This window comes from Pseudorca crassidens, chromosome 7 (genome assembly GCF_039906515.1).
Source record: "Pseudorca crassidens isolate mPseCra1 chromosome 7, mPseCra1.hap1, whole genome shotgun sequence".
Lineage (NCBI taxonomy): Eukaryota > Metazoa > Chordata > Mammalia > Artiodactyla > Delphinidae > Pseudorca > Pseudorca crassidens.
Genome location: NC_090302.1, coordinates 721,080 through 746,939, shown reverse-complemented (window position 1 = coordinate 746,939; position 25,860 = coordinate 721,080). Strand labels below are relative to the sequence as shown.

The 25,860-nt window shown below is 60.3% G+C and overlaps 2 protein-coding genes across 11 annotated transcripts in view; both read right to left on the bottom strand.

Moving 5' to 3' along the window:
• Positions 1-17,960, bottom strand: part of NSMF (NMDA receptor synaptonuclear signaling and neuronal migration factor) — a 35,779-nt gene extending 17,819 nt beyond the window's left edge. The window contains exons 1-15 of one of the 9 annotated variants that reach the window (XM_067742528.1): positions 16,650-17,061; positions 16,198-16,259; positions 15,066-15,566; positions 13,817-13,892; positions 12,578-12,646; positions 11,646-11,698; positions 11,169-11,258; positions 10,514-10,638; positions 10,308-10,391; positions 10,183-10,216; positions 10,032-10,102; positions 9,808-9,887; positions 9,564-9,666; positions 9,288-9,363; positions 5,326-5,537 (exon numbers count right to left, since the gene is read on the bottom strand). In XM_067742528.1, the coding sequence (XP_067598629.1) occupies positions 5,458-5,537; positions 9,288-9,363; positions 9,564-9,666; positions 9,808-9,887; positions 10,032-10,102; positions 10,183-10,216; positions 10,308-10,391; positions 10,514-10,638; positions 11,169-11,258; positions 11,646-11,698; positions 12,578-12,646; positions 13,817-13,892; positions 15,066-15,566; positions 16,198-16,259; positions 16,650-16,720 (1,575 nt within the window). In that variant the 5' untranslated portion in view covers positions 16,721-17,061 and the 3' untranslated portion in view covers positions 5,326-5,457. Of the gene's footprint in view, positions 1-5,325; positions 5,538-8,082; positions 9,203-9,287; positions 9,364-9,563; positions 9,667-9,807; positions 9,888-10,031; positions 10,103-10,182; positions 10,217-10,307; positions 10,392-10,513; positions 10,639-11,168; positions 11,259-11,645; positions 11,699-12,577; positions 12,647-13,816; positions 13,893-15,065; positions 15,567-16,197; positions 16,260-16,649 lie in introns of those variants that run through there. The other 8 variants (XM_067742526.1, XM_067742530.1, XM_067742529.1 and 5 more) reach the window with 8 other exon arrangements.
• A 544-nt stretch (positions 17,961-18,504) lies between these two features.
• The window catches only part of PNPLA7 (patatin like phospholipase domain containing 7), a 29,161-nt gene continuing 21,805 nt past the window's right edge, over positions 18,505-25,860 (bottom strand). Inside the window, exons 10-18 of one of the 2 annotated variants that reach the window (XM_067742502.1) lie at positions 23,864-24,033; positions 23,172-23,324; positions 21,263-21,499; positions 21,078-21,147; positions 20,347-20,463; positions 19,688-19,833; positions 19,159-19,314; positions 18,969-19,079; positions 18,505-18,647 (exon numbers count right to left, since the gene is read on the bottom strand). In XM_067742502.1, the coding sequence (XP_067598603.1) occupies positions 18,996-19,079; positions 19,159-19,314; positions 19,688-19,833; positions 20,347-20,463; positions 21,078-21,147; positions 21,263-21,499; positions 23,172-23,324; positions 23,864-24,033 (1,133 nt within the window). In that variant the 3' untranslated portion in view covers positions 18,505-18,647; positions 18,969-18,995. Of the gene's footprint in view, positions 18,648-18,968; positions 19,080-19,158; positions 19,315-19,687; positions 20,464-21,077; positions 21,500-23,171; positions 23,325-23,863; positions 24,034-25,860 lie in introns of those variants that run through there. The other variant, XM_067742501.1, reaches the window with a different exon arrangement.

The window sequence follows — 25,860 nt, the reverse complement described above, 5'->3', positions numbered from 1 at the left end:
TCTGAGGAACCACAGGGGTTCTTCCCAACCCTCCCTCTTCATCAGCTCAGAAAAACAACTCTCCAGATTGGGAATCAATCTCTTGGCACCAGAGCCTCACTCTCAGTTCAACTGCGGTAAAGCAGCCCTGGCCTCGGAGCACGAAAGTGATCCAAGTAGTGGGGGTCTCTGATGAACCTCAACAGGGTCCTGTCCCTGAACCTGTTCCTTTTTGCTTAGGCCCCTGAGAGATACCCACACTTCCCTCCTTAGTCTCTCCGCCCCTATTCATTTATTGGGCCAAGACAGCTCAGCAAATATGCCGGAATTTCTTTCTCCCAAAAGGGGAAATAATTCTAGAATTTCACAGTAACAGTCAAAATAGCCAACCAGGTGAGTTCAGTGACCCTTCACTGGCTTGGCTTTGCTTTGTCTCTGACGGTCCTGGAGCTGATTCGGGAGACGCTGCTCATTCGTCCCTGCTGAGTCAGCTACCATCCTCCTTATGGGCAAAACGTCTCCAACTGATATTGGCAAAACCCACAGTGCTCTTCCCATTAAGACTCAAATAGGTCCCTCGAAACCTCTCCCCAGAACTAATCAATACCCTATGAGGAAAGAAGCCCTTCAAGGTGTAAAGCCCGTAAGAGGATTCCAAGGCTCAGAGCCTCACTACCCCTTGTGCTAGTCTCTGTAATACTATTAAATATAACCTGTGAGAAAGCCCAATGGCTGAGGATGGAGGCCTGTCCAGGACCTGCAGGCAATGATCAACGTGCTGCCCCTCGACACCCTGTTGTTCTTAACCTCCCTACTCCACTAGCATCCGTTCCTACTGAAAGCACATTTTTTCACTGTTATTAATCTGTGCTGTGCACGCTTCAGCATTCCAGATGATAAAGCCAGTCAGTACCTTTTTGCCTTCACCTGGGAAGGACAAAAATATACCTGGACAGCAATGCCCCAGGTTTTACAAAAATCCCTCTTACTTTCCACAAATCTTGAAAGCTGACTTGGATGACAAAGTTTTCTGCAGGCTTGACTTTGCTACAATATACAGTTGGCCTTTGAACAACATGGGTTAGAACTGAGCAAGCCCATTTATATGCATTTTCCCCAATAAATACTACAGTAGTACTGTACTGTGCAACTTGCAATTGGTTGACTCCATGGATACAGAAACGTAGACGCAGAGGGCTGACTGAAAAGTTACACGTGGATTTTCAGCTGTGCGGGGGTGGATGCCCCAAACACCCGCGTTCTTCAAGGGCCAATTACACAGACGATAAGCTGCTCTGCTCGCTTCCTCAGACCTCTTCACAGGAAGACAGCATCCACCTGTTAAAACATTTGGGCTTAAAGGGACATAAAGTCTCCAAGGAAAAATTGAGTTGCTCAAACTCGGGATCAATATTTAGGGCACATGATCTCGGAATAAGGGTGACACTTGGATTTGTGTACTCTTTATGGCATCCTGAACATCCCCAAATCTAAAACTAAGCCCCAATTATGAGGTTTTTCTTGGGTTAGCTGGCTACAGTCGAAATTGGATTCCAAATTTCTCCCTTATGGCCCAGCCCCTATATGCTCTATTTTTTTTTTTTTTTTTTTTTTGGTTGCACCGGGTCTTAGTTGTGGCAGGCGGGCTCCTTAGTTATGGCATGTGAACTCTTACTTGCAGCATGCATGTGGGATCTAGTTCCCTGACCAGGGATCGAACCCGGGCCCCCTGCATTGGGAGCACGGAGTCTTATCCACTGCACCATCAGGAAAGGCCCTATATGCCCTATTAAAAAAGATCAAAACTGACACTATTATTTGGGAAGATCAAGATGCCACAGCCTTTGAGACCTTGAAGAAAAGCTTAACAAGACCATCTGCCCTTGACGTCCTAATTATCAGCTTCTCTTTTGCCTCTTTGTATGTGAGAAGGATGGGAACGCCCTTGGAGTACTTGCCCCAAAACATGGGGGCTGCCATTGACCCGTTGAGTATTACAGCCGACAGCTGGACTTGCGGCACGGGGATACCCCCTGGTCTCAGAGCCACTCCTGCCACTGCCCTTCCAGTCAAGGCCACCAGAGAAAGAATCATCACCAGAGAAAGAGTTTTCACCACCTTTGCACCCCACGCGGTAGAAGCCCTCCCAAATTCTCACACACCCGACGCTTCCCAGTTAGTCACCCCACCTCCCATGAAACCCTGCTAACAGCTCCTCGCACAGCTCTCCCCGTTGTAGCAACCTTGCCACTGCTGTTCTGCTCTCTCCCTCTCTGCCAACCTCATGACTGCCTCACACTGACAGATCACCTGCTGATGCCCCATGCCGCTTCACAGGGGCTCCTCTAACCAGGGCGGACTTCCCGTGGTTTACTGACGGCTCCTGTTGAAGATGACAGCGGTAAACACTGCTGGGTGTGCTGTTACATCCCCCCCGAAGTCACCAAGGCAACACCTTTACTTTTTGGCTACTTTGGCCCAACAGGCTGAACCATATGCTCTCGCTCGGCTTGCGCTTCAGCCAAGGGCAAAAGCACCATATTTACACCGTCAGCATGTCTTCGGGGCCGCCCAACACCTTGGGACGCTGATGGAAACAACGAGGTTCCTTACCGCTAATGGGGAAAAGATTAAAAATGGCTCCTATGTCCAAATCCAACAGATACCATACTCTCGCGGCCGCCCTGACGGTTATTAAGATCCCTGGGCATTCCAGACTCGACTCCCCAGAGGCTAAAGGAAGCCATGTCACTGATATTTCCTCCAAAACCACTGCTCTCAAAGGACTCAATGGCCAAACTTCTGTCACGGTCCAAAGACATGCTCCCCAAGACGACAATCTGGAAAAATTGACTAGAAATGCATAACAATTGGCCCCAGAAAAGGTAAAACAATATTGGAAATCTAGTGACTGTTGGTTCGATAAAAAGAACTCTAGCTTGGGCCAAATAACGATCCAGCCTCCACCAGAAATTCTAAGGTTCTCACTTCTCACCATTGGACATGCATTAAACCATAGGTCCACTGACAAAATGAGAGCCTTCACGAACCAACATCGGTGGGGAAACATTCATAAGGCTGCAGAAAGTGTCCACCTGGCTTGTCCCACCTGTCTCACCTGTCCAAATACAATCCAGGCAGGGACTTCCCTGGCAGTCTGGTGGTTAGGACTCCGCGTTTCCAATGCAGGGGGTGAGGGTTCGATTCCTGGTTGGGGAGCTAAGATCCCACGTGCCACACGGTGGGGCCAAAAACACCTCCACGAGAAACAAAACACGATCCAGGGAAACCCGTTCGCACTGCTCCCGGACACTGAACTGCCTCACGGACCACTGGAGGTTCGGCAGATGGATTTCACACAGCTTCCCCACCTCACAGATACAAACATGTTTAGTCATGAGCTGTATGTTTTCTCACTGGACCAGAGTTTTCCCCTGTAGACAGGCCACTGCTTCTTCCAAGGCTAACATTTTGTTAGAAAAGATTCTCCTTCCCTGGGTAATCCCTAATCCCCTTCCCTGGGTAGTCCTTCACAGTGACCCGGGAACCCACTTTGCTGGTCTGGTACTTCGACTAGTCCGTACTGTTTGGCCGGCTTTACACTCTCACTGTCTTACCATCCCCAATCCACAGGGTTACTCGAATGCACTAATCACACTATTAAAACCCGACTGGCAAAACTTACAGAGACTCTCCAACTACCGTGGCCAAAAGCATTGCCGTTTATCCCTCTAAATCTCAGACCACTCCCTTTGGAACTCATAAACTCTCACCCCTGAGACAGTCACCAGACCTCGGATGCACCTGAGAGCCGCCTCTTTTCACCCACTGCTGGTAAGCGGAGGCACACTTCAATATTATAGAGGCCTGATTGCGTCTGTTGAAAGTAACCATGCCCTGGAAGAGCGATCTGTTCACAGCACGCTCCCAGGAGACGAAGAGCTTGAGCACCGCACCTGCAGCCCGGAGACTCTGTTGGAAAAGACCCATAAGGACCCCCTTCACCCTCACTGGGAAGGCCCGAACCAGGCACTGCTAACCCACCCGTGTGCTGTCAAACTCCGAGCAATAGACCCCTGGATTCCGGTGACTCATGCCTGAATGAAGCTGCACACCGACTGGGGACCTGAAAGCAAAGATTTCCCCGAATTGAAGAAGACATCTGACCAGATATCAGAACCGGGCCTGTTAGGTTTCAAATTCACACTAGTCTCTCTCTTGCATCTGGACTATCAACTGACTCCGGATCCTTATCCAAATTCATGTCTAAATTTGTAACCTACAGGCTGTATTATTGACAAACATTTAGTTTCAAATGAATAAGTCTTTGATAACCCAACACTGTCAATCAACTATACTTCAATTTTAATAAATAAATAAAAAGTCCTTGAAGTTTTGCTATTTGGGGGAAAATTTATCAGCTACGGCTTCATGTTTATTCCTGCACTGTGCCTTCTCAAAGTGCTTCTTTCTTTCTGTGTTGACTGTTCCCTTGCTGTATTCACTATTCTAAGACACAGACTTTAGATGGGAAATTCCTGAGATCTCCCTCCTACCCCTCCTTGTTACTTGAATGTGACTTCAAGAGGTTTCCAATCTGTGCACTCGCCCTTCCACGAGGGACACGGTACCCAGGAAAGGTCCTCCCTGGAAGTGATGGACAAAAAGTCACTGAATCCATAAAAAACTGATCTTTTTGTTGCTGTTGTTGTTGCGGTACGCGGGCCTCTCACTGCTGTGGCCTCTCCCGTTGCGGAGCACAGGCTCCGGACGCGCAGGCTCAGCGGCCATGGCTCACAGGCCCAGCCACTCCGCGGCACGTGGGATCCTCCCGGACCGGGGCACGAACCCGTGTCCCCTGCATTAGCAGGCGGACCCCCAACCACTACGCCACCAGGGAAGCCCAAAAAACTGATTTTTGATAAGCAATGCTTTCAGAGAAAAATCTTGATCAAAAAGGAGAAACGTGAAAATTAATAAACAGAAACCTTATTTAACAGGAGGCCAGAAGGGGGAGCGCCCACGGCCTACCGTGCAGCCTCAATTGCAGACCCAACAGGAAGATTACTACTTACTACCCAGCAGGAGAAAGGAAGATTTTCTCCCGGCCCAGCAACAGCCCAGCCAATGAGAGACCATCACAGTTCAGCCAATGAAAAGCCACCACACTGTGAACTCCGTTTCCTCCAACTGACACTTTGTTTAGAACAGCCCCTCCCAACCCCGCCTTCTCCTCTATAAAAGAGTTTCTGCTCCCTTGTTCTCTGCACTTGCTTGTGGTTCACCTTAGACTGCTTGTCCTGAATTCCAGTTCTTTACTGTTCCCGAATAAGCCCATATTGCTGGTAAAGTAACTGGCTGTTTTATTATTTTAGATCAACAGCTCATGTGAGCATCTTTACAACAGCTCTACCAAGTCTTTGTCAGATAATTTCAACACCTGTGTCTTCTCATCCTTGGTACCTGCTGGTAAGCTCTTCATGGTTCTGCAAGTGCCACAGTTCTTCTGGTTTCTAGTACTTTGAATTCCACTCTGAGACTGGGGTCTTGCCTCCATCCTATGGAGAATGCTGGGGTTTTAGCTGCGCCCCCAGTGGTGGGTCTGGGAACGGGCTGGCCCACTGTTGAGGGCGCTGGTTGGGTCAGGTCCACACAGGCCTGGGAGCAGGTCCAGGGGCTCATAAACACCTTTGCAGGTGGTTTTCCTGACCTTTCCAGGTCCCTAGTTCCCAGCCCCTTCCAGGGTCTCCCTTCCTGGCCCTTGAGCCATGTCCAATGAATACAGCATGTCTGGTCCACGACTGCCTTCCTGGGGTCCCCAGAAAGACCCTGGCCCTGTCTGGGTGACAGCTGCGTGGGGTGGGACCAGCAGGAGGGTGCCTCCACAGTGGCTTTGATGATCTCCCTCCTAATCCTGGTCTCTGGAGATCCCTCCCTGGGAATTCAAGTGCGACTCTCTTCCCCCCACACAGACCTCCTAAAGGAGCTGTAGGCACAACGTGTCCCTTCCGGATAGTAGGGCAAACAGTGGATCTGAGTTTCATCCTAATGGTGATGGAAGGTTCTAGACAAGGCAGATGTGCCCTGAGTCTGTCCTCCCCAGGGTGGGGTCTGTCCCTCTAGGGCACACATCCAGGGCAGGGGGTAACGGGGGGTGGCTGTTTGGGGTTGAGGGGGTGAGCCTGGCCACGTAGGCTGGGGCATGCACACTGCAAGGCTTGGAGAGAGCAGCACAGGTAGACAGGGCAGGCCGGGGCCACCTCTGTCCACGTTGTCACCAGGAGGTGAGGACTGGACATCAGACATTATAAAGGCGTGTGTGTCACGGTGGGTGAGCGGAACACACCTCATCACTGTGAGCTTGACCTCATCAGTTTAAACAGAGAGTATTCGGGCCTCTTGCAGGCCCAACCATACTTCTCCCTCAACAAGCCTTTTAAACAATCTGCCTCTTCCAGGATAGCCGTCCACATGATCTGGCCTTGCCCCAGTTAATGGCGTGAACTGTGGGACATGGACATCCATGCAGAAGGCCCCAGTGGGAGGTGCTGGTTCAGTGTTTACCAGTTATATTTTAAGAGCTATTCCCAGACTGTTTTCTAATAAGGCTATGGCAATTCACATGATCTCCTCCCCACACAGTCACCAGCACAGGGTGACTCATACCCTTTAAATTTTTGCCAAACAAACAGGCAGCAAGCACCTCTTCCCCTTCACTGGCTCTTCATCGGCCGCTTGACTTTCTCCTCTGCGAGTTGTCAGTTCAGGCCTTTACCCACTGTCCTCTGCTGGCTTTTGTCTCTTTCTTGTCAATACATCAAAACTCCTCGCATGCTAAGGACCTTAAGCCTTTCCTCGCGCACTAGTCGCCAATACTCCTCCCCCAGCCCTCGCTGGCTGCTGCCGCGGGTTCCCAGCTGGCTGGGTGTGCGGGGAAGGCCACAGAGACCTGAGCGTGCCCCGCCCCCACCCAGCCTGCCTCCGGGTCGGCCACCCCTCCCCTCGTTTTGTTCTTTTCCCAAAACGCCTTCCTCATTTGTACTGGGCTTCATGTCTTTTCTCCAACACGCTGGTTGGTGCTTATGGGGTGTGAGGGAAGGAACCCTGTGAACCAGATGCAAGACCTCAAGCCTCCCACGGGCGGACCTCACCAGCCCTTACCCACAGCAGCTGACCCAGAAGACTGTGGGGCAAGCCCACTTGCTTCCGCAGCCCCAGTCCCTCGACTACAGGGTCCACCGTCAGAGTCTGGGGGAGGGGCAGGGCCACGCGACAAAGCTTCTGGCAGCCCCGGGGTCAGGCCTGCAGGTCACACGGTAATCGTGCCTTCGAAGCACACGGTGAGAGCAGCTGGGTCACGCCGGGAGCTATCCTCGTGGCCTGCGTGGGCTTTCTTCCGGACATGAATTCTCCTGGCAGCACCCCCTGATGCCAGGCTGCCAGCCTCCAGGCCCCCCGCCCTCACCCACGCCATCCCCTGGCAGCCCCCGCCCTCCCCAGCCCTTGGTGGCCCTGGATGCACCCATCTGGCACCTGCTGATCTGCCCACAGGCAACTGGACCAGGAGCCACCAGGGTAGCCAAGCCTGGCTGGACCCCAAAGCACCTTGGCCACTGGAGGGGAGGGTGGTGGCAATGGGCACATCTGGGGATGACTAAGGCTAGTGATGGCCAGCTGGTCCTGTGGTCACCTCCTAGCCACCTCCTAGCCTGGCCACACTGCTGACCACATGCAGAGAATGGCCTGAGGGAAGGAATGGCCCTCCGCTCTGTGCCCAGGAGTGGGGCAGAGGCTGCAGGAGGAGGGTGTCTCTGCCCTCATCCCCCGACCTCACCTGGCTCCTCTGCAGGACCACATCCTGCAGCCGTGTCAAGGACCTGCTCTTTCCCCAGACGCTTCCCCGGAGCCCTGGGGGCCCCGTCCCCAGACCTCTCGCAGAGTGTGCCCTTGGCAGGGCAGGCCTAGCCGCTCCAGCCCCTTGCTCCAGGCCAGGATGTGCAGGCGGCCATCACAGCAACAACCTCAGACCAGCGGGCCCAGAATCTTCTGGGCCCAGGGAGGCAGTGGACGGTGGGTGCTGAGAGAGGAGACCCACGCGGCAGCCGCAGCAGAGAATCAGATTTAATGGTCACTCTAAGGAAAGTCGTACATTTTTCAGCCCCCGCCCCCCCTTGGCTGGGGGCACAGCCAGGTGTCTCAGACCAGGCTCTGCAAAGGGGGGCCAGCCCCCGAGCCCCAGCTATGTACAAGAGAGCCCACCCACTGGGCCACGGGCCAGGCTTCGAGCCCGCAGCACACCGGCCGCCCAGCTCTCAGGCCCCGGCTGCAGGGTCCAGGCCCCTACGTGGAGTGCAGCAGGGTTCTCACCCACCAGGACCCAGCCCCAGCAGGCCCCGCCGAGACCCCAGGGCTCTGCACTAGGAGAGGCCTTCAGAACTCGGCCGCCAAAAGCTGAGCTGGACAGCAGCAGGGAGCTGGGCGGGCCTGGGAGGCAGGGGAGCAGGCAGGGCCCGCTCTGAAAGAAAGAAGGTGTGCCCCCCAGCTGCTGCCCAGGCACCCCTGCCGAGCCGGCGCGGCCGAGGCCAGGTAAGCGGGGTGGCGAGAGCAGCGCGAGCACAGACGATCAGGGACTCGGCCAGGGACGGAGCCAGGCCGGGCAGGCGGGCCGCCCTGGTGCTGGTGATCAGATACGGCAGGGCTGGGGCGCTGGGGCAGACAAGGTCCTGAACACACGCTGAGCCGGGTGGTCTACGCCGTTACTAGTAACGTAGCACTTAACTAGTTAACCAGTGATGCTGCTTCCCTCTGAATCGTCTCAGGGGTTGTAGAAAATTGCACTTATTTCTATGACCCTGCACAGGAACCGCCCCAGAGCTGCAGCCTCCAGCCGAGGCCTAGACCCGGTCAACATCCACCGGCCGCGGTGGCTCCTCCCAGGCGCGGGGGCTGGGACCTCTTTGACCCGTGATGCCTTGAGGAGCAGACCCCTGGGAGGGAACCTGAGCGACGTCTGAGGGTGCCCTGAAGTGGCCGTGAAGACCAGGACCCACACGGTACTGGGCAGCACACAGCGGCCCAGCCCCCGTCGCTGGTCCGAGGAAGCGGCCGGGTGGTGGACCCACCCCTCACAGAACGTCCTCAAAGTCCAGCAGCTTCGAGTGCTGGCGGCTTTTCCACAGGCGGTACAGCCGGAAGTCAAAGTAGGTCTCGATCATCTGCTTCCCTGAGGCAGGAGGGGCGAGGCCGGGGCTCAGGCCACCGCCCCCCGGAACCCACCCCACAACTGGAGACCAGCCCGGCAAACTCACCTTGGGCTGACAGCTCCAGGGGGGACTCGAAGGTGACCCTGTAAGGGGTCATGAGGGTCCTGAGGTTCTGGAACAGCTGAAAAGAGGGGGTGGGCCATGAGCTCAGGGCAGGGGAAGAGAGAGGGATGAGGAGAATGGGGGGTGGGGGACAGGACGCCCCCAGCTGGTTAGGCCCAGGCATGGGGGTTTCTCTGGGAGGATGAGAAGGGAAAGGGAATCTGGAGAGAAATGGGGGTTCTATCAACCCTTCACAGGTCTGGGGTCTGGGCCCCATACCTTCTCCCCGTTGGGGTTCCCCAGGACGTAGCAGCCCATGACGTGGATGACATTCGGCTCCGGGTTCACTTTGCTCATCAAGTGGCTCAACCGTTTCCAGAAGCTGGCGGGGGAGGGGTGGTCACAGGTGGCCTCCAGCCCGACCCCCAGGTGTGAGGGGGCATCACAGGAGGCACTGCGGGGACACGGTGCCCCAGCAGGTGCTGCATCCAGCCCCCCAGCCTCCCAGCTCCCCCCAGCTCACTGGATCATGTCCTCTTCCTTCTCCACTTTGGCAAAGGTGGCCACCTTGTTCTTGAGCAAGTACAGGTGTCCTGGGCCGCCCTGTGAGAGACTGCAGTTAGCAGACGGGGCCGCGCACCGGTGTCCAACCACCGCTGCCCTCAACACGTGCAGATGCAAACGTGCATGCCCAGGGAGGTGGCACCCTCCACCCCCCACCCCTGGGCAGGAAGGGCTGAGCCCTACCTGGCAGAAAATCAGCATCTTCCAGATTTTGGCCCCCTTGTGGTAGACGTTCAGCTTCTTCTCTATCTCCTCTGCAGGAGGCAGAGGTGTGAGTGCCGCCCCCAGCGGCCCCAAGACCAGAGGGTGGGGTGGGGGGGGGCGGAGTACTTACCCAGAATGTCCTCGAAGGTGGCGTGCTCGTGGTCCTGGGACAGATGGAAGCCAGCCCCACGTCAGAGCCCTTCTCAGGCAGCACCCCCCACCCAACACCGCGATGGGGGCTGGGCAGGCACTCACGTAGAGGATGGGAATGATGGAGGGGTCGTCCCTGCGGAGGATGGTGGGGATGTACTCAGCTTTGGGCACTTTAGAGGAGATGAGCTGGGAACAACAAGGGGGCCACTCAGTGCCCTGGCCGCCTGGGAGCCAGTGGGCAGCAGGAGCCCCCCTGAGACCCCCCTCCCCACTGCTGAGCAGCCTGCAACAGCTGTGTGGGGCCTCACCATGACCTTGGGTGGCACGAAGCCCTCAGTGTCACAGGCTACAGCCTCCAGGCCCCTCTCCGTCTCCCAGTCCAGGTCCTCAAAGGCCTCACCCAAGGTGCAATGCGAGCTCTGCAGGTCACTACCTGTAGGGCAGGATGTGCCACGGGCCTGAGGGTCAGCTGCAGCGCCTCCTGTCCCGGCTGCAACCCCCAGAGATGCGTGGAGGCCAGAGCCAGCAAGCCCTGTCCCAGAGGGTCCTCCAGGTCAGGGGGAAACCCAGGGTGGGTGAGAGCGCCAAGCTGAGGACCCCAGCAGCCTGGCAAGGCTGGCGGCTGGAAGGCAGTGGACCCTGGTGCAAGGCCAGTGGGAGCCGGAGGGCAAGGGTCAGCTCCAGCCAGGTGCGCCTGTCGCCTGGGCCAAGGAGGAGTCTGGCACTGCTCCTCAGGCTTCGGGCATGAGGGCGGCACCAGGCCAGGGCAGCCAGCGAGCCGCAGCCCTTAGTTACCCCTGCCCAGAAAATCGGAGGTGCCAGAGCGCCCCCCCCCCCAGTCTGGTGAACTGAGGTTCAGCAAAGGCGCAGAAGCCTAGCTGCTCCCCCGGGGTGGGAGCGCAGAACTGGGGCCTAGGGGAGCCTCTGGGAGAGGTGCGCTGGCCTGCGCCGCCGGGCACCTACTGTCTCGGGAGTCGTGGGAGGTGTCGGCTTTCATGGGGGTGGGGTCGCTCCAGGACCGGCTGAAGCTCCGCTCGCGCCGCTCGGCGAACGCTGCAGCGAAAGCAGAACCCGTTAGGGGCGGGGCCTGCAGCCACACGAGGTGGACAGGGACAGGGGCTGGCTGGGGAGGACGTGGGGACGGTGAGGGGGTCCGGAGAGTGGAGGACGCCACTGCGGCGGGAGGGGCGGGAGTGGGGAGTGCGGAGGGTCGACGTTGGACAAGGACAGTGCTAGGTGGACATGGGCGGAGTCTGAGTGCAGGGGCGGGGCCCTGTCCTGGGGCGGAGCCTGGGAGTGGGAAGGTGCCCGCCCGCGGGGCTGCAGCGGGGCCTGGGGACGCGGGCCTTTGGGGCGCAGAGAGCAGCACGCAAAGCCCCAGCCGGCCAAGAACAGCGCGCCCCCGCCCGCCCGCCCGCCCGCGCCGCTCCCGGGCCTTACTCTGGGCCTTCACCCGCCGGCTGCCGACCATGCGCAGGTGTTTGCGGAAGTTCCTGGGGGCGGAAGCACCGGGGGCTGGTGAGGGCCGCGAGGGTGGCGCCCCGTCCCACGCGCTCCCCTCCCCACTGCTTGCTGGCCACCGTCCCAACATTGCCCCTTGCCGTGAGGGATGCCCTCCCGGCGCCCCCAGCTCTCCCACAGGCAAATCCCACCCAGTCCCTCTCCTCCTGAGACTCCTCCCGGACTCCCCCTTTGCTGCCAGTACAAAGGCACGATAAGCCAGCCTCCTCCTGCAGCCCCACCCTCTCCCAGGACAGCTCCCTCGGCGACCCTGTGCACTCGGGTCTCCCACCTTCGCTGCCCACGCTTCCCTTCTCTCCTTGCGCCCAGGTACTCTGAACCCCGAGAGCCTCCCGCCCCCCGTGGTCAAGGGCTCCTGCTTCCTGCGCACGGTGGCCAGGGCAGCACAACTGTCCCCAAGCGGGAGGTGGGTTAGGGGCTGGCAGCTGCCCCCTCCCCTGCTGCTGTGTCCCTGGGCCACCTCAGAAGCAGGTCTCCTTCACTCCAAACTTTGTGCCCTGCCAAAGCCCAACTTCCAAGATGGACAGACAAGCTTCCTGGACACATCTCTGAGGTGGGTGGGGTTTAGGGAGGGTAAGCCTGGCTGCTGACCCCACTGCTCCGGGCTTCAAGGGCCAGAAAAAGGCACAGGGGGGCCAGCTGGCTGCAGTTCAGCTGTCACTGTACCCCCAAAACACAGGCCTAGGGGCTCAGGCCACTTGACCTTTCCTGCCTGCCGCGTCCCCAGAGCAGGGCCAGGCCAGTGTTCGCCACCGCCCTTCCCCCATCAGGTCTGCTGAGCTGGGTGGGCCCAGGCTAGACCAGGACAGACAAGAGACGGACCCTGGTGGCGAGTGGCTGGCAGGCCCTACCTCTGGATTACAGACGCGGAATCATTCTCCCGTTTCCGGCGCTTCCTCTCCGCGTAGCCCCTGAACACCCTGGGAAACCACCACGAGTCAGCACTGCCCTTGGCCGCAGGCAAGAGGGACAGAGACGTGGGGACAGAGGCTCGAGCACAGGGCCCAGCGGGGCATCCAGGGCGCTGGGCCAGGCAGAAGGTCCTGGCCTGCCTCGCCCTGTCCTCGGCCCAGTTCCGCAGGCCCTGCTGTAGCCTTGGCGCTCGCTGGGACCCAGCACGCCCTCATGGTCAAGGCCCAGGTCCCTGGCCTGCCCCAACCTACTTGGGGGTGGGAGAGTCCCCCAGGGACAACCGCCATGCCCTCAGGCTCGAGGTCCACATGGTACTTACGAGATGCTAGAGTCGAGGCGGGAAGGGGCAGCGTGAGAGAGAAGACACAGTGAGCAGAGACCCTCAGACCCCCAACCGCCCTTCAGTTAGTTCCTTTCTTGTCATTGACCTGGAGGATCCCTCACAGGCACACAAGCACCAGCAGGGTGCCGGCTATGCCGCAGGCCAGCCCTTGCAAGGGCAGCAGACGCGGAAGTCACCGTGGCCCAGGCCACCAGATGCTGTGACCTTGTCAGGCCGCATAGAGGCCTGACTGTGCCCTGCCGACCCTGGGTCCAGCAGCGAAGGTAGCGGCCCCCATCCGGCCCAAGGGCGGTGGTGCGCTCCCCAGGGTAGCACACGCAGGAGGAAGCTTCTGGTATCGGGGACACTGCAGCAGAGTCCCTCCCTGAAAGGAAGCCCTGACAGAACACCCAGCTGTGCGAAGGTCAAGAGCACGCCCCCAGGGGACTAAGTTGTGATCGCTTGCAACACACGAAACACAAGTGGGCCGCTGTTTGGGGCGTGCGTGAAGGCGGAGCTGGGTGACACAGGGCAGCGAACCACCTCTGCTGGTGGCTGCATCAGCTGCAGCCCCCAGCCAGGTCCCCGCAGGACAGGATGGACGGACTGGAGGGACTGAGGGACAGGGCAGTGGGGAAGGGGTGGGGCGGGGGAGGGGCAGCGGGAGTTCAGAGCAGCCAGGCCTGCCTTCCTTCAGGCTGACACATTCAGGCAGAGCTGGCGGTACACGGCACACGGGGCTGCTCAGAAGCAGCCACGCAGGTGGGCTCAGGACCGGAGAGGGTCCGGCAGTAATTCCTGAGCACCAGGAAGACGGCGCCCGGCTTGGGCCCGGCACACGTCAGACGGGACTCACGCTTGCATAGTTGTGGTTGCTGTCTGGAAACTGAAGAGGTTTTCCTTGGGGAACCAGGTACGGATGGGGATGTCATCTGGAAAAGACCAAAGGAGCAGTGACTAGGCTGGCTCAGGGGTTCCTGAAGCCTTTACCCCCACCTGTCGGGGAAGGGGATGCTTCTGCCACAGACGGTGGAGGAGAAGCGCCAGGGCTCCCCAGCGGCGCAGAGCCAGCAGGCTTGGGTGTCCGCTCAGCTCTTCAAGGCACAACAGCTCAGCGGCTTGGTGACGCTTGTCTTTGCTTGGCTCTCCCTCTGCTACCCACAGCTGACGAGTGTTCTTTTGAGAGCACAGCCTGCCTCCAGGGTGCCCAGGAAAAGGATTGATTTTGTCTCCATTTAAGCAGGAGGGGAAGGGCAGGGACAAATGGCTGCAGCCTCTCCTTGGGGTCTCCAGGGCCTTCTCTGCGGCCCACTCTGGCGTCCACTTGGTTGGACCTCCCCTCTCCCAGACCCTTCTCGGAGGGCGAGGTGGAGACCGCCCCTTCCCAGGGCCCCTACAGCCACTAGACAGAGTGGGTCGCTCTACTTTCTTCCCTGACCCCCGTCCCAGCCCCTGGCCTGGGTGCATCAGAGGAACATGAGGTCGTGGAGGTGAACTGCCCACACCCCAGGCCTGTGCCCTGAGGCCCAGCTGGGTTGCTGATCTGGAGGCCCAAGAGGTGCCCTGAGAGGACGTGCCAAGTCTGCTAGGTAGAATTCTGCTCTCAGGAGATGACAACCTCAGAACCAGGAAGCGTGGGGCCACTTGAATGTCCCAGGGAGGCCTCTTGCCGACAGCAGGCCTCCGGGGCTCCGCAGCCACCGGCACAGCTTGACCATCCTGGGGCGAGCCCCAGTAGCTGGCTGGGCCCCAGGCAATCATGCGCCTCCCTTGGTGAGTGGGCCCCAGGGCAGGGACTGTTCCCCAGGACTCCCTGGAGGCAGCCCGATCTTCCCGTTCAGCCAGGTTTTCTACCTGCTCAACCTTTAAGACCCTCCCAGGCCCCCTCCTCGGGGAAGCACTCCTCCGGTGACTTGGTGCTGGCAAGGCTAAAGCCAACCATGAGGCCTGAGGTGGGGCACGGGATGTGGCGGCAGGTCGCCACCTGCAGGCCGTGACCTGGGCACCCTGCTCTGCCCAAGCCTCACAGTGCTCGCTGCTGGCTGGCCGACCCCAGCACCAGCATCCTGCCTGAAGCTGCCCAGGCCCCCAGCGAGCCCCCTCACCAGACACACGGTCAACGCTGTACATCCTCTCCAGCTTCTTGCGGCGGCTGGCGGCCTCAGGCAGAGGCGGTTGGTCCAGCCCAAAGGCCTGAGGGGAAGGACTGGGGGCGAGCTGGGCACATCCAGGACATTCCCTGGAGCCCTGGCGGCTGCCCGCCCAGCTCTGGCAGGGTCTGCTGACGTCCTCACGACTGCCGCCCGGGCTGGTGCGCAGGGGCTGGCTATGGTGGCGGGGGTGCCGCTCCCGCTGCTGCCGCCCCTTCACCACAGCCAGCTCGATGGCCTCGGCCTCCGGGCCGGGAAGCAGGGCCGGCTCCCCGGAGATGGTATACACACGGGGCTGGGGGCCCTCGCCGGCCGGCTTCCCACTGACGGCCTCCTCCGGGAGGCTGTCCTCATAGCGGCCGTTGGAAATGAGGGAGAGGCGGCGCTTGTTCTGGGGGGCAGGCTGCATCTCGGGGGACCCGTCGTGGCCAGAGTAGGCGTCAGCCAGCAGGTGGTCTGGGGGAGAGGCACCAGGTGAGCTTGCGGCCTGCTGGCCCTGCCCTCCCAGTCTCCGGGTGTTCTGAAGGCAGGGAATGAATACCCAGCGGGTGCCTGGCCCGCTGAACGAACCGTGGGCCCTGATGACTTCAGAAGAGGTATTTCTGAGCTGCGCACTCCCCCTAGAGGTTCACGTCTCACGCCTATCGGGGCCCCAAGCCCCTCTTACGTGCGTGTGGGCGACAGGCTGTGCTACCTGTGGGTGATGGGGTGGGGCCAGAAACAAGCAGGCCACCTCCCAGCCTGCCACCACGCCCATGTGCCCAGTGCCAACTTCTCCCCTCCTCCCTACCAGCTGGCCCCCAGAGACAGTGGTGCCAGTCCTGGGGGTGCCAGGAGGCCTGTTGCCATGCCAACAGCCCAAGCTGGGTGGGTGCCGTGGTGATGAGTGACTCGGAGCTCCTCCTGGGGCTCTGGGCCAGGCGGGGCAGGGGGCGTGAGGAAGCCAGCCCAGCAGGGCACTAGCTGCCTGCTCACGCCCCACAGTGCGCAGGGGCTGGGCCTGACCTGGACAGGAGACAGCATCCTCTCGCCTAGGATGGGGGGCTGTGGGTGGACCCCGTCCCGGCACTGTCTCACGTGCCCTTACCTGCACCGTTTCGATTCTCGGGGTGACTCTGGGACAGGTACTCGCCAAACGCTCGGGCTGCTCTGAGGGGTGGACAGCGGGGTGCGCCGTCAGTGCACACCACCCACCCTGGCGTCCCCACCCCACCCAGGCCCTCGGCGCCAGCAAGGGAGGGCTCAGGGGTCACCCCCAGCAAGCACTCCCATCCCACCTCAGAATGCCCAGGGCTGGCAGGTCGCAGTTCGGGGACCCTTGGGTGTCGGTGCACCTTGGCCAGACCTGGGCCCAGGTCTGCTTTCCATCCAGCCCCTGCCACCCAGTGTGTGTGAGGGTCGTGAGGTCGTGCAGCTCGCCCACCGCAGCCTCAGGGAAGGGAACCGCACGGAGGTGGGGGCGGGGCGCCGGCTGCGATCACGCTGCGGGGGCGGGGGCGGGGGCGCCGCTGGCCCCGGCGGTCGGTCCGCCGCACTCACCGCACTTTGGCCGCCACCGAGGACATGGCCTCGCTCCGCAGCGCCCTCCTCCGGGAGGCGACGGCGCCCATGGTCGAGGCGGCGGCGCATCCCCAGGCCTCAGAGCGCGCCCCGCGCCCGTCGCCTCCGTCGGGGGAGCCGCGCCGCGCCGGAGATCGGGCTCGGGTTCGGGCTCAGGCTTGGGCTCGGGTTCGGTTTCCGCATGGCCGCGCCGATCACTCCGCGCGCTCCGCCGCACCGAACAGCACTGCCAGGCCCGGGGGTGGCGCTCCGCCCACCGCGACGTCAGGGAAGGGGCGGGGCTCGGCGGGGCCGCCCCCGTTACGTCAGGGCTAGGGCCGGGCCGTCCACAGCCAAAGCAGGGCGAGGAAGGCTCCGCCCACCGTAACGTCAGAGCCGGGCGGGGCCCAGAAGGGACTACGCTGAAGCCTCGCCCACCACACCGGCAGTAGGTGGGGGGGCGGGGGGCCAGGGGGCCGGGTTGGGCGGCAGGGGGCGGGACCAACCATCTCTCCGCCCTCTCAAAGCTGCCTCTGGAGCTGGGAAACTGAGGCCTGCGGTCCCCCGACCTCAGGGTCCTGGGCCCTCCGGTCAAGGGTCTCCCTGCTCTCGCAGACCCATGTGCCCTGCTCCGAGACCGGCAGGGATCGTGGACTCCAAAGTCATAGAGCTGACAGGTCTCCTTTTTTGTACAAAAGGACCCCCCTGGCGCTATTTAATGATCTGAAAAGTAAGGTGTGGGCATCATCTTAGGGAAGACTCTTGTGTGTACAGAATGGAAACAATGCCTGAGAGCTCGGGAGGGCCTCATCCTTGGTTTGGGGGGATCCCAGCTGCACCCCAGACCTTGGGTGTCCTGCCTGCCTGGCTTGGGGTCCTGGGGTCCCCGCATGGTGACCACTCCGCCCTGCAGCCTCAGGACTGTGGGGCTGCCCATCTTGGTGCTGCCCCCTGCCCGGGGGACCTCGGCACAGGGACCACATGTCCCACACAATCAGATCTACCTTTATTGACAGGCTAAGCAGAAGCATCAGGGGCTCTGACATCTCAGAGGCCTCAGGGGGCCCGCAGGGGCCGACACAGCCCCCCAGGACTGCTGTGTGTGCAGGGGATGCCAGGACCCAGTGCCCCACCAGGAGCGGCCGGCGCAGAGAGGCCCCAGACACTCCAACACCGGCCGGCAGGGCCCTGGGCCCCAGCAGGGTCTCCCTGGCAGGCTGGGGAAGAGCTGCAGGAGCTGCGCCAGCTGGTTCTCTGAAACCCACCCACAGGAGCTGCTGGCTGCAGGGTGCATCAGAGCAGAGACCTCTACCCATCTTGGTCAGAGGGCCAGGGGGGACGAGGAGTCCTGGGATGGTTCAGGGGAAGCCAGACGGGAGTGCCGATGCCAAAGCGAGGGCTTGTCCTCCTGGAAGCAAACCGCACACACGGTCAAGGTCAAGGTGGGGGCAAGCCAGGAGGGCAGCAGGGAGGGAGCAGCTGGCCTGCTTTGGAGCCCTTGGAGCTGGCAGCTCAGCTGGGGAGCACAGGGTGTCCGGGCAGCTCACTGAGTCGGAGCCCAGGTCTGCTGGGGCTGCCCAGCAGCACCTCCTTGTATTCGGTCTGGTGGTCAGACTCATCTGGGCAGAGAGCAGGGCCATGCAGGTATCCTCTTGAGAGCAGGGGCAGGGGCCGGCATGGGTCCCCATATGCAGCCTACCAGGGCCAGGGGCTGCTAGAGGGAGCCTGGTGGCCAGGGTGGCTTATTGAGAGTGTCAAGGGTCAGGAGGGGACATTGCCACTACCATCCTCAGCTGTGTGGGCATATGGCCCGGGGTCCAACTCACCATCTGCTGCAGCCACCTTGGCAGGCTCGATACGTGATACGATCTCAGTGAGGTCCATGAAGGAGGCGTTGGGGCAGGTGAGCACGTTGGGGGCAGAGGCGAAGGAGACATCTGGCGAAGCCCCTGACCGCAGCCGGCCCCACCCTCTCTATGACCCTCTGTGGTCCTAGCCCTGGAATGCGGGTGGGGCACGGACGACAGGCAGAGTCCTGAGCAGCCCCCCACCCACAGTGACATCCTCTCCCACGTGAGCACTTCAAGGGTGGAGAGTCAAAGGGGGGCAGAGGCCAAGAGACAGCCCCCAGGGCCACTGCCCTTGCCCTTGTCTTCTGGCCCCTGGGGCGGGGCAGGGGAACCTGCAGGCCTGAGCAGTTGAGAGGGTGTGCCAACGTGCTGCTGGCTGCAGGGAGCCCTGCCTCTCTTTTGGACTGGGCAGCAGAGGACGGGTCACAGGAGTGGGAGAGGAAGGAGGGGTGCCAACTCAGGCACTCACATCGCACGCCTTCACCTTGCTCGTCCCCTACCGATCCTGCAGCATCTTCTCCATCATGCCACTGCGACCCCAGATGTCAAACACTGTTCGGCCGTGCTGGTACCCCACCTCCTGCACACACACCGGGAACCCCGTGATCGGGACGCGAGAGCAGGGAGGCCTGGGAGGGGCAGCCGGCCTGGACACTCACACAGATCTCGTCGAACTTGCTGAAGTCCAGGGTGCCGTAGCTGTTGGGGGGGGAGGGGCGCAGGTCCTCGCAGTAGTCGCTGCTCTTCACCATCTCCAGCTGCCGGACGCAGCACACATAGGCCAGGCGCGTCTGGATCTCCACCATGTTCAACACCTGCCGTGTCACAGCCCTTGAGTGTGGCTCTCCTGTCCCTGCGTGGCCCCTGGCCTCCATCTGGGCACAGCCACTGAGTCTCCTGCCCTGGCCCTTCCTTCCCCTTCCCTCCCCCCAAGGGGAGGCAATTTCTACTAGGCCTGGGGGGAGGCTGGGCACCCAGCCAGGGGTCCTGGGGTGTGTGGAGCCTCTAGGCCTGGCTCCTTTCCCAGAGCTGGTCCCAGGCGGGCAGGGATGGTGAGTGACCGACCACCACCCTCCTGGACCCAGAGCCTGGAAGGTGCACCCCCTCCCTGCCCATCTCAGGGTCTCAGGGACACAGGCGCCAGGATGTGGGGAGGAGCAGCTGGGGTAGGCAGGGCTGGGCCCCCACCTTGACCTTCGTGGCCAAGGGATTCCAGCGCTTCCACAGCAGCCACCACCTGGAGAGCGCATCCCCGTAGTTGGTGAGGTCTGTCTCATCCCGGCTGCCCATGTCGATGGCAATCACCACCTTTACCCCCATTGACCTGGCCACATCTGCTGGGGAGGAAGTGGCCTGGTCACCAATGGGGACAGGTATGCAGAGCCCCAGGCGGGAGCCTGGCTGGGGTGACGGGTCAGAGCTGGGGGAAGTTGGGGTGGAGCCAGGGCTGGGGGCAGAGCCTGCCTGAGAGGCGCTGAGAGTGGGGGGACGGGGGTGAGGGTTTGGAGGGTGGGGAGGGCCTCCTCTCCACCCTCACACCTGGGCCTGTGGAGGGGGTCGGCCAAGCGCACAGAGCTGTCCAACAGGTGACAGGTGTGCCCCAGGAGGGGCCTTGCCCACAGCAGACCCGACACCTGCAGGCTGTTAGTTCTGACTGTGGGCACAGACGGGCCCTAATTGCGGCCGGCCCCTCTACCTGGCCTGGTTCTGAGCACTGCTGAGCCGACAAATAGAGCCATCTGCTGGGAGCACGCAGCGCCGAGCGTGCGCACGCCCGTAACCCCCAGCGCGCAGGAGCGGTGGGGCTGAGGCGGGGCCGGGCGGCCGCCCCCCATCCGTCACAGTACCTGGGAGGTTGTTGATGGAGCCCCCGTCTATCAGCAGGTGTCCATCTTTGGGGTCGCAGAGCGGGGGCATGTAGCCCGACAGGGACATGCTGGCACGCACGTACCTCCACAGTGAGCCTGGGAGGGGGTCCAGAGGGATCGGGGGAGAGGAAAGGAGCCTTTCGCTGCCCAGGGTGAGTTCCTGCCCTGGACCCTCGGCTCAGAGCCTCGCCGACACGGGTCCTGAGCCCTGCACGTCTGGCCTCCGGCGGAGAGCACCAGGCCCGGGCAGATGACACCCTTCCTGGACATCCTCCCCCTCAGACGGAGCGCAGGGGGGCCGGGCTTGCTCTGGGCCTGCCCACATCTCCCCTTGCCGTGAGCTTCTGCCAGCCCTGCCACCCCACTCACTTCTAAGCAGACCCATTTCAAGGGGCTCCCAAAACACTCTGGCCTGGAGAAGGGCCTCAGCCGCCCACCCACAGATGGGCTCTCTCCTCAGCATTCTGCTCCGACCCACACGCAGCTGTGACCCACGTGGGCCCTCAGTCTGCCCCTCTGCCCCCGTCCCATCTCTACCTCTCCCTGTGCACCCTTCAGCCTTTGGGCCCAGAGCAGTCATCTCTGTTCACATCTCCCCGAGCCTCTTGCCTCCTCTGGGAGATCCTGGGGCTTCCCTGGGCCTGGCCTGGAACTGGCCCCTTAACGCCCCTCCCCGCTGGGGAGCCTGCACCCCGGGAGGAGGTGCTCACCATCTGTGTGGACCCTCATGGCAGAGGCTGTGATGTCCGTGGTGATGGTGAAGTAGGGGACCCACAGGTCCTGTGAGGGGAACGGGACTCAGAGGGACCACCCCCGGCTGCCAGCCCTCGACCCTGTGGGCCCAGGGTGTCCAGGCCCAGGCAGGCTGAGGCCGTGGGCTCTGCTGGGGGTGCACCTCGATCTGCCTGTCCTTGAAGACACTGCAGATGCTTCTGCTGCAGCCAGCCCCCGAGAACACGAACACAGAGGGGATGGGGTAGGTCAGGTCCAGCATGGTCTTTACCATCGACATCACATCCTGGGGGGTGGCACACGGGGGCACGTGTGAGGCCTCTGCAGAGGAGAAGGGGCTCACCCCCCGCCTCCCTCTCCGGGCACCGGCAGCAGGCGACCCCGAGGGAACACCAAGAGCCTGTGTCAGGAGAAGGGAGCAGGGACCTGGGCACTCACGTGCGCTTTCTGCGAATAGAAGCCTGTGGGGAGCAAACACTGTGGCCTGAATGGCAGGGCCTGGAGGTCCCAGAGGAACGCCTGCTGACCCCGGGCAGGCCTGGCCAGCTGGGCCCTCACCGCCCGCTCAGCGGGGACGGCTCAAGGCTCACTGGGACAAGGCCCATCCAGGACCAGGGCCAGCTGAGCATCCACCACTGCCCCTCCGGGCTGGCCTGGGCTTGGCCTTCACACTCCACCGCGGCAGACGCTCCACCCCTCTGATCCTGGGAAGCCCTCACTGCCAAAGCCCCGTGATCTCTGGTAGGACCGATGCCCATCCTTCCTCAGTGAGGACCTGTGAGCACAGGGCACAGGCCCAAGAATGCCTGACTCCTCAGGGGTCAGGGATGGAGAGGAAGGGTCCTCCTTGCCTCTGTGTGGACAGACGCTGGGACGGGCTGTAAGTGGGCGTGGGCCCCCAGCTGGGGGTGAGTCACGCGCCCCCAGCCGCTCTCACTGAGACTCGTGGACGAGCAGAAGGCACACACGTGCCCCTGGAGGACAGGGAACCAGGACAGCCTAGGACATCCCCAGTGTCCTCTGCGGGCAGCAAGGCCCTCACTCCCGAGGAGGCCCTTGCCCAGCACCGCAGCCACCCCACCGTGCCCCCTCCACGTGCCAACAGGTGGGACCACAGAGCAGCCTGGGGGGTCCATCCCCCATGGCCCACAGGGTGGCTGCCCAGTGGGCTCCCTTGGCCCAGCAGAAACTCAGGGTGGCAGGACATGATGCCCGAAGCCCCCTGGCTGTTCCCACACCCGTGGGAGAGCTCTGCCCGACCTGCACGCAGACCCTTGCTGAGGCTAGAGCACCGTCCCCCGCGGCCACTGCCCTCGGAGGCTGTCCTTAGTGACCGGAGCCGAGCAGCCCGCAGCCCCCAGGGAGACTGGGCGCCTTGGGGATCTGTGGATCGGGCAGATGGCCTGCTCCACAAAAAACGAGCAGAGCCCTGAGAAGGGCAGGCTGCAGCCCGCCTGCCCGGGTGGGTCCCCAGATCCTGGACTGTCCCCTGGCGTCCGTTCACCGCAGGGCCAACTGTACCAACGACGTATATTTCTTACTTTCTGTGTCCCTGATGCTCTGGCATTTGGGGTCCCGCACACCGGGGGAGAGAGACAGACCTGGGCTCACCCAGCCCTTCCAGAGCCCACACCCGACCACCTGTGTCTAACGCACACCCCAAGCCTGAATCACCCAGGGCCAGGTGCCAGGCAGCTATGCCCAGAAACCCGCCGGAATTATTCGAACGGGCAGATCTTAAGCTGTGTGCCCTGCCCCGCCTTGCCCTTCCCACAGAAACCCCAATAGGGCCCCGACCTACGCCTTGCCCCCTGCCTGCCTACCGGCACCGGTGCCCCCATGGCCCTGTGGGGTGGGTGTGGAAATGTGGGGAACTGTGCGTGCACTAACCTCTCCTCAGTCACCTTTACAACTCAAGACCAGGCATGAACCAGAGCCCATCCCACAACACTGACGCCCTTGCTTCTCTGTGCCCTCCCTGCCCCAACAAGCCACGCCCTGAGGCCAGAGCCCTGCAGAGCCACGTCCGTCTCGATGCCCTCCTGCGTCCCCGGCCCTGCAGGGCCCCTCACCTCAGCCCACTGCTTGGCCCGGATCCGTATCTGGCTGTAGTTCCACTCCTCAGAGCACAGGGCGCCTGTGAAGGCCCTGGTGGACGTCCGAGCACGTGCGCAGGGATGCCGCCCTCTGTCAGGGCCCGGATGATGCCCACCTGGGCACAGCCTCTACGCCAACAGGAGGATGGAGCAGGCAGTCAGCGCCGCCGGGCCGCCAGGACCCCGGGGACGGCCGTCCCGTTCCACCCCACCCCTCGGTGCCTGAGTCCTGCACACGCCACGGGGAGAGGGGCAAAGATGCCAACTCAGAGAGGAAGTGGGACGCTCTCGAGAGGCAGCCAGCACTCAGCCTCCTCCACCCGCTGGCGTCTGGGAGGCTGTGAAGCCGAAACAACAGGCTTTGAACAGACTTGGGCGGGTGGGGAGGCAGGTGGAGGCCCCCAGCGCAGCCCCCAGGGCCGGACGAGCCACCACCGGAAAGCAGCGCGGGCTGAGACCACTCTGGCCACTGTTCGTGTGTGATGTCCGCCACACAACCAGAAACAGCACGTGTGAGCGGAAGAGAGCGTGTGACTGTAGCCAGCAGGAGGGACAGACAGTGCAAGTGGACAGAGGCAACACCCAGGTTCTAGAACCGATGACTGACACTGAGCGTCGGGTTCAAGGAGCGTTCTGAATGCTGGGCGTAAATTACAGAAAAAACCTACATTGTTGGAGACTCGAGATGAGGAGAACTGCAGACCCGGCTGAGAGCAGAAAGGCGCGCTGCCCCCAGAGGCTCGGCACACACAGAGCTGGCCTCCCTGCCCCGCGCCGGCTGCCGAGGCCGCGGGCTCACCGCCTGGCCCTTCACAGACAATGCCTGCTGGCCCGCGAGCTAGGAAAGAAAGAACAGTTTAAATCAAAGAGTAAAACTAAGGAAATAATAAAGAGCAGAAGTTAATGAACCAGAAGACAAACACGCTATAGAGAGGACCCTCGAAAGGACGAGTTCAGGTACGACTGGTCCATAAAAGTAAAAGGCGGGGGACGGAGGGAGGCGGCCAGGGTCGGGGAGTGGAGGGGGAGGGAGAAAGGGACAGAGACGGAGAGGGAGAGAAAGAGGGAGGAGGAGGGAGACAGAAGGTCTTAATAACCAATATCAGGACTGAGAAAGGGAACCTCTGGACAGATGCTCCAATTAAGAAGGTAAGAAGCTAGTGTGAGCTTCATGCCGTAAGTAGGAAAAATCAGATGAAATGGACACATCCCTAGACCAACATAACCTACCAGACCCGACGCTGGAAGTAGAAAACCTGAAGAGTTCAATAACCATCAAAACAACTGAATCTTTAATTTTCAAATCCTCACAAAATTTCATGTCCGGATGGTTTTACTAGTGAACTGTACTAAACATCTAAGGAAAACCAACACAAGCCACCTGGAACCTTCCAGAGAACAGGGAAAGCAGCAGCACCTTCCAATTCAGTTTTGCATTTTGGAAGGTAGGCAAACAAACCTGCCTACATTTCAAGAAAGGACAAGCACGGCCCACCTTGCTCAGACCCAAGGGGTCAGGTGACACAGAAACAGGGCCACATGCCACAGGCAGATGAGTCCATCCCAAGAAGGTGATGTTTGATGTTACTTAAAAATCACTCAGTGTGATTCACCATATTAACAGGATAAAGGAGCAGAATCACACAATCTGACAGACCCATAAAAAAAACACCCGTGATAAAAACTCGGCAAACTAAGAATAGAAGGAAACTTCCTCAGTCTGATAAAGGGCATCTACAAAACCCAAGAGCCGAGCTGGCAGCGATGGCACTTAGCGCTTAAAGGGAATGCTTTCCCCAACACTCACCACCTCTGCTCAGCTCTGCGCTGGAAGCTCTAACCAGTGCAACAGGCAAGAAAAAGAAACAAAGGCATTTAGGTATTTTGGAAAGAAAGAGTAAATACTGTCTTTATTCTCAGAAGAACAAAATGTAAAAAAACTACAAAAAAAGGTACTGGAAGAAGTGAATTTAGCAAGGTTGTAAGTCATGACATTAATTTACAAATATCATTTGTATTTCTACATAGTGGTAACAAACAATTTAAAATGAAATTTAAAACATACCATTTAGGGCTTCCCTGGTGGCGCAGTGGTTAAGAATCCACCTGCCAATGCAGGGGATACCGGTTCGAGCCCCGGTCCGGGAAGATCCCACATGCCGCAGAGCAACTAAGCCCGTGCGCCACAACTACTGAGCCTGCACTCTAGAGCCCGCGAGCCACAACTACTGAGTCCACGATCCACAACTACTGAGCCCGCGTGCCACAAATACTGAAGCCCGCGTGCCTAGAGTCCGTGCTCTGCAACAAGAGAGGCCACCACAATGAGAAGCCCGCGCACCGCAATGAAGAGTGGCCCCCGCTCGCCGCAACTAGAGAAAGCCCGTGCCCAGCAATGAAGACCCAACGCAGCCAAAATAAATAAATTTATTAAAAAAAAAAAAAACATACCATTTACAATAGCAAAAAAACCCATAAAATACTTAGCTGACTCTAAAATTTACACAGAAATGCAGAGGACCTAGGACAATCCAAACAACTTCAAGAAAAAGAATTTGAAGGAATTACACTGCCTGATGCTTTCCCATAAAGCTAGAGTAACAAAGACAGTGTAGTGGTGTGGCTGGGACAGAACACATGCCTCCGTGCAGCTCACACCTGGGCA